Source organism: Quercus lobata, chromosome 8 (genome assembly GCF_001633185.2).
Source record: "Quercus lobata isolate SW786 chromosome 8, ValleyOak3.0 Primary Assembly, whole genome shotgun sequence".
Taxonomy (NCBI): domain Eukaryota; kingdom Viridiplantae; phylum Streptophyta; class Magnoliopsida; order Fagales; family Fagaceae; genus Quercus; species Quercus lobata.
Genome location: NC_044911.1, coordinates 30,207,412 through 30,214,449, shown reverse-complemented (window position 1 = coordinate 30,214,449; position 7,038 = coordinate 30,207,412). Strand labels below are relative to the sequence as shown.

General features: G+C 38.1%; 1 protein-coding gene across 1 annotated transcript; it reads right to left on the bottom strand.

The window, feature by feature from the left end:
- Window positions 1-424: 424 nt before the first annotated feature.
- On the bottom strand, window positions 425-979 carry LOC115956717 (DELLA protein GAI-like). The gene has a single exon (XM_031075018.1). The coding sequence runs from the start codon at window positions 977-979 to the stop codon at window positions 425-427; it is 555 nt and encodes a 184-aa protein (XP_030930878.1).
- Between the last annotated feature and the right edge of the window lie 6,059 nt (window positions 980-7,038).

Here is a 7,038-nt window from a genome sequence, read left to right as displayed (position 1 = left end):
ATCCCAGTTTCTATTTTTACATATAACACAATAAAATAATATAAACCAACACAATAAAATAATATAACTATACTAAAAAATATTATAAATCTTTCCTCTCTCTCTAAACACCATAAGATATTTGCTAATAAAATAATAATATATTTTTGCATCCTGAGCTACAGTTAGTTCTCATATATGAGAATTAACTATTCATGGATGGTAAAAGAAAATAGGGATAATTATAGTAAACCCACCTGTGGTTAGACCCGTTTTCACTTTGCCTATTCGTGGTTTAAAACTTTACACTTTGCCCACTTGAACTTCAATCCGTTACCCATCTGTTACCCACCTCTCCCTTTACCGTTAGAAAAACATATTTTTAAGGAAAAACAAACATAACAAAAATAAAAAAGTTAGGTTTTTTATTGCTTAAAAACTGAGTTCACAGTAACAACCTCGGCTGGATGCCAATAGTTTCGGCCAATTGCGTCAACTTCAAACCCACTTGTTGTAAAGCATCGGTGTTATTTGATTGAGATGGGCCAATTCCGGTTAATCGAAAAACCGGTGGCCCATCAGGCCTTAATGCAAGCGCTTGTATCAGTGCTGGCCATTGCATCCCTTGCTTCAACCTAAAATCGATAACATGTACGCTGCTAGCAGTAGTGAATGCCTGGAGTATCGCTTGGTTAGCTGTGAAATGAGGGAATTTGAGGTGAGGACAGGTGTCGTAAAAGTGCATCTGCAACATATCAAGCATGGAAGCATCGAGGCAATCTTGTGGGTAAAGTCTGTAAATTCGAAAAGCTAGAGCTTCGGCAAAATAAGTAGCGACTTTTCTCATAGCACTAGCTTGAGACGCCGCGAGTAAATTGATGATCTTGACGAGAGCACCCGCGAGCTCCAAGTTTTCATTTTGGATTGCTTTGGCACAAGCCATGAGTGTGTGCACGAGTCGAACACCGGTCTCTTGCGAATCCACAAGAACCACTGGCATGGTCTTCTCACACACATTCGACGAGGACAAAAATGAAGAAGACGGTAACAGCGAACAAGACCCAGTTGAGGATTTGAATCGCTTTCGACTTCCTTCACTGATATCCGCTTATGGGTACACAGCAGAACCGGGAACAACTAAGAGTACCCCACTCTGTTCTCATAGAAGTTCTTAAGCAATAAGAAACCCTAATTTTTTGATCTTTGTTATGTTTGTTTTTCCCTAAAAATATGTTTTTCTAACGGCAAAGGGAAAGGTGGGTAACAGATGGGTAACAGATTGAAATTTAGGTGGGCAAAGTGTAAAGTTTTAAACCACGGGTAGGCAAAGTGAAAACGGGCCTAACCACAGATGGATTTACTGTAATTATCCCAAGAAAATAAAAACCCACCCTGGAATGTAGCTTCTTTTTACCTTGTTACTTGCTAAAAATAGTAATTGGTGGGTTTTTACTCCCTAATGCTAGTGCTCCAAGAACTTCCCCAGTAAGGTTGAGCTTTGCAAATTTAAGAAATAAAACTAATCATTACCAATTTCGAAGATAGATTGAGCTTTTGTAAAATTTAAGTAATCAAACTAGTTATCATCCTACATATCTTTTTATATCAGGTGATGCTTCTTTCGAAACTGACAATTTTGGTTCTTATTTTGTATAGGTGTAAGGATTGGGAGGGTTAAGATTCTTCTGTCAATTTTTATTTTTTTGGAGAATCGATTCTTCTGTCATTTATTAATAATAGGAACCGCAATGAACCCAAAGCCAGAACAGAGTAATTTTTTAATTTTCCTACTTCAAAGTCCAGAACCGGAATAATATAGCTTCAAGTTATCAATATATTGTTGTCAAAAGTACCAATGTTAGCTAAAACTTCGTATTGCGTATAAAAATGAACTTAATTATTATTGATGGATGCTTTCAAGTTTCAATCACATGTAAAAAAAATTTGCTTAAAGCAGAAGGAAAGTGTGGGTGGTGATTCGTTCATAAATAATATTTCACCAAATTTGCTTTCTTATATTTCTTTTGTTATAGCCAAAAGAGCCCATTTCATTAACGCATAGGAATATCCTTTCACATCTATGGATTCCCACCATTTAATTTTTAAGAATGTGAATACATGGTTGTGAAGCCATTTGCCATAATGCCACGTCTTTAAAAAAAAAAAAAAAAAAACACTAGAAGATGGCATCACTATTAAATAACATTTTTTTCCTCTTACCATACAACTAAAATGCTTATATTAAATTTGATAAACTCTAGTACGGTCTTGATGCAACCTTGAGTAGATTCCAATTTGCAACTGCCCCGAAGATAATTTGAGTGGGTTTTTTAATTTATGACTGGTTAGATCAGAGTCACACGGATTTTCTACTCTTTGAAGGGGGTAAACAGGATAGGGATGAATTTTACTTACACCATCCCGCCTTATCTCACCTTCACTATATATATTTAACTTGTAACTCTATGCTATACACATAAAAGTTAGAAAAAAAATTATATTTCTTATATATCTCATTGCTAAGAGTTAATGAATAAATAATAGTTACTCTGGATTAAGCACGCTTCCTTCGTATTCGTATTGAAATCCCACTGGATAAATCCCTTCGTAGAGGTGGCCCAGTTGTGAACCCTGAAGGAGAGAGAGCCTTTGTGGATTTCAAATATGAACAATTGGATGGTCTGTGTTTTTGTTGTAAAATAGATGAAGCTCAAATTACCAAAATTGATTATGAAAATATTTTAGGCTTGAGAAAGATCTCCAAACAAACAATAGGAACGAAGAAAATTAATCCAAAAGAAAATAGATACAAAACACCAAGAATTACGCGGTTCGACAATAACTTACATCCACGGGTGATGATGAACAAATTTCATTATATCAAATTTGGGATAATACAAATTGGTGTAGAGGTACTCTCATAAACCCAAATCTCAAATACACCCAAATAACTCTCTCTCACAAATACAAAACCAAAGAACCAAATACGAATCAAAGAACCATATGTTCACAAATAACAAATATGAATACTAAATACTAACTACCAATTGCGCACAAACCAAAGAGAGAGCTATAAAGCAAATCTAAAAGTTGCAACGCACCAAGAGAGAGCAAATCACCAAACCGCATAACCAAAAACCAAGCGGCAACAAACCTCTCTCACTATTCCAAATTGCAACCCACAAATATCAAAGAACCAAACAAGAGGGAGCCGATTTTTCTCACACCACTCTCATCTCTTTTTCTTTTATTTTCTGTAGCAATACTATGCTTATATAGGAGACTTGAGTCGGCTAGAATATCCAAAAACAAGAAGAACTAGACTTCTTTTCCACACACAAAAGGAGAATCACTCCTATTCCAAATAGAACTCAAAATCAAGTGGTAGATAAGACTTCCAATAAAGCTTGATAACTTCAAACAACAGTAATCCAAAAGGAATAAAATTCCTTCCTTATCCAAATCCAACAAGGAGTTGAACTCCTAATTCAAGCCATATTCTACAGTTTTAACTGAGGACACTTTGGTCACAAGGCACCGGACTGCATGCTCCCTTGGAACAACGTGGATGGTGAGAACCCTTATGGTGAGTGGATGAGAGCAAATACCAAACGGAAGAGTGAGCCCGTGAGGAAGAAGTCCCAAGCCACTCCATAGTCACGTCAAGAGGATGAGGATGCCGGCGTTAGTATGGACCCGACGTGAACAAAAAATAATCCGACTAGGAATGGCAATAACGTAGAAGGCAACCTTGTGAATCCAGAGATGCCTACTAGTTTCGCTTTGGTAGTGTTCGACCAAGACTTTTCAGAAGTTGAATTCAATGTTAGGGAATTAGCCTTGAATGCCCGTGAAACAGATATTGAGCACTTGTTAGTCTGTGTGTCCCATTTCTTATGACTTAGGCAATTCCCTTGTTTCTGAGGACGGACCCACATACTAACCTTTGGTTTTAGGATTATCACAAGATTAGGAGAAAACTCTGTTTCAGAGCAACCAGAATAGGGGAGTTGGTAAAACCGCGAATTGGAAAAGGGTAGAACGGGGAATGGTGATGGATATGCATAGGGATCCAGCTATTAGATAGATTCGGGTTGGGCAGAAAATGGGACCTTCTGCTCATAGAATGGAGGATGGGGTAGTAGATACAAAGTGTAAACAGATTAAGACTTTGGTCGTTCAAGCAAAGTCATCTCTCTCAATGGTGAGGTTGTGGATCAGCCCAGCCAATCACAATGATTGCCATAAGTTGAAACTGTCGGGGGCTTAGGAACCTCCGTGTAGAAAATGCAATCTCTCACCTTGTGAGGGAAAAAGATCTTGGGGCTTTGTTTCTTGTGGAAACAAAGCAATTTGTAGATGAGATGAAAAAATTACAAGATGACCTTAGGTATCAATCCATGCTAGCTGTTCCTAGCATACAAAGAAGTGGGGGTTTGGCAATGTTGTGGAAAGAAGAGGTGAATTTACACATCCAAACTTATGATCAGAGGGGGAGATGCTTTTGCATTGTTGGTTAATTGATCTTGGCTTCCATGAGAACATATTCACATGGAATAATGGTAGAGGAGGAGATGCTTTTGTCCAAGCTAGGCTAGATTGTGCTTGCGCCAATGTGAGATGGAGAGAAATATTCCCACATAGTAGGGTAATGCATGTCCAATCTTCTTATTTAAACCATGTACCCTTGGTGATTACCACTCATAACCCAAATCAACCTAGCCGAAGGAAGAAAATACCAAGAAGGTTTGAAGAGAAGTGTTTATCCCACCCTGAATGTGGGGACATTATGCGGAATTCATGGGCTAACTGCTTAGTGGTGGGCAATCCAATGTTCAGCCTCTTTGAGAAAATTAAGGTGTGTAGGATGGCTTTGCTGGGATGGGGTCATACCATATTTGGTAATGCAAAAACTAGGTTGTAGGAAAAACATAAAACCTTGGAGAATCTGGTTAGCCAAAATGACCGTAAAAATCTTGAGGATATTCGAAAGCTGAAAAATGAGATTAATCAATTAATTTTCCAAGATGAGCTCTTTTAGAGGCAATGATTTAGATCTATCTGGTTACCAGCAAGAAACAAGAATTCAAGGTTTTTCCATTAGAGAGCAAATCAGAGATGCTGCAAGAACCACATAGTTGGGATTTTTTATGAGCATGAAGTTTGGTGAAACTCGAAAGATGAGATATCACATGTGACAGAAAACTATTTCCAAAAGTTGTTCTTAGCCACTAATGGTATTGATATGGAAACAGTGCTTGATAAGGTAGATAGATTGGTGACCTCAAACATGAATTAAACCCTTATCTAGGACTGCACAGCAAATGAGGTCAAGCATGCTCTATTCCAAATGCATCCCTCCAAATCCCATGGCCTCGATGGTATGTCCCCCTTTTTCTTTCAAAAGTATTGGCATATAGTAAGGCCGAATGTCACTAATATTGTTCTATCTGTCTTACGTCATGGCCACTTGCTACGTAAAATAAACTTTACACATTGTTTTAGTGCCCAAAGTGAATGAACCAAAGCATGTCTCTAGTTTTCGGCCTATAAGTTTGGGCAATGTAGTTTCTTAGATTTTCTCCAAGGTTATTGCAAATAGGCTTAAACTTATTCTGCCTAGGGTTATTTCAGATGCCCAAAGTGCTTTTGTTCCTAAACGTTTAATCACTGACAATACTACTGTAGCTTTTGAAATTTTACACAAGATGCATAATCAATGTAAGGGCAAAGTGGGGCAGATGGCAATGAAAATTGATATCAGTAAGCCTTATAATAGAGTGGAATGGGGTTTTTTGAGAGGTATTATGCTTAAGCTTGGTTTTGATCAGAACTAGGTACAGCTGGCTATGGAAACTATTTGCACAGCCTTCTATTTAGTGCTTGTTAATGGGGAACCAAGGGGTTTCATCTCTCCTTCTAGGGGGGTTAAACAAAGGGACTCATTGTCGCTATACTTATTCTTGTTATGTGTAGAAGGTCTATTGGCTATACTTCGTAAGGCAGAAGAAAACCATTCTCTACATGGTATTTTGTCTAGCTTAGGAGGGGTAAGAATTTCTCGTTTACTTTTTGCTGATGACAGCCTTCTTTTTTGTCAAGCCTCTATGGCGGAATGCATTAATTTAATGAACCTATTGCAGCAATATAAAGAGGCATCGGGCTAGAGAAGTTTGGGAGCCCGAATCATGTCAAACTGTGAGAAGTATCTTGGTCTACCAACAGTGAGGGGTAAATTGAAGATGAATACTTTTAGGGATTTACAGGAAATGATAAACAAAGCTAGTAATGGGATGGAAGGAAAAATATATCTCCAAGGCATGTACAGCAGTTTTAATCAAAACAGTGGCACAAGCTATTCGCACTTATTCTAGAAGCCTCTTCAAACTTCCGATGATCCTTTGCAATACCATCAACTTTACTTTGGCTAAATACCAGTGGGGGCAAGCAAATGATGAGAGAAAAAAAAATCCATTGGATTAACTGGAGAAAACTTTGCACTCCAAAAGCCTAAGGTGGTGTGGGTTTTCGAGATATCCATGCTTTTAACTTAGCAATGCTTGCAAAACAGGCATGAAGACTTATTCATCACACCCACTCATTGTTTTATAATGTTTATAAAGTTAGATACTTCCCTTCATGTTACTTCCTGGATGCTGAATTGGGTTCCAACTCGTATTATGTATGGCATAGTCTCTTAGCTGCTAGGGAGCTCATTCGGAAGAGTACTAAGTGGCGTATTGGAGACAGTTGTAAAGATCTAGTCACTGACCCGTGTTGGCTACCCAACCCACCTAGATTTCTTGTTGATACCCCACCATCAATGATGCATGTGAGTGAACATTAATGGAGTCACCAGACAGTGGGATAGAACAATAATCTCGAAAGTTTTTACTCTTCGCACCTGTCAATAAATTTTTTCTTTACCTCTTAATCCTAGTAATCGGGATTAGCTGAGATGGAGGAGGACCAAAAATCATCAATTTTCTGTTAAATCAGCTGATTAGGAAGCTCTTCACATAAACCAACAAGGCGATGTGGAACACTCTTCAGCCCGCT

What these genes read in the sequence shown, in the direction of transcription:
- LOC115956717 (XM_031075018.1), bottom strand. Translation starts at nt 979, where the DNA reads ATGCCAGTGGTTCTTGTGGATTCGCAAGAGACCGGTGTTCGACTCGTG.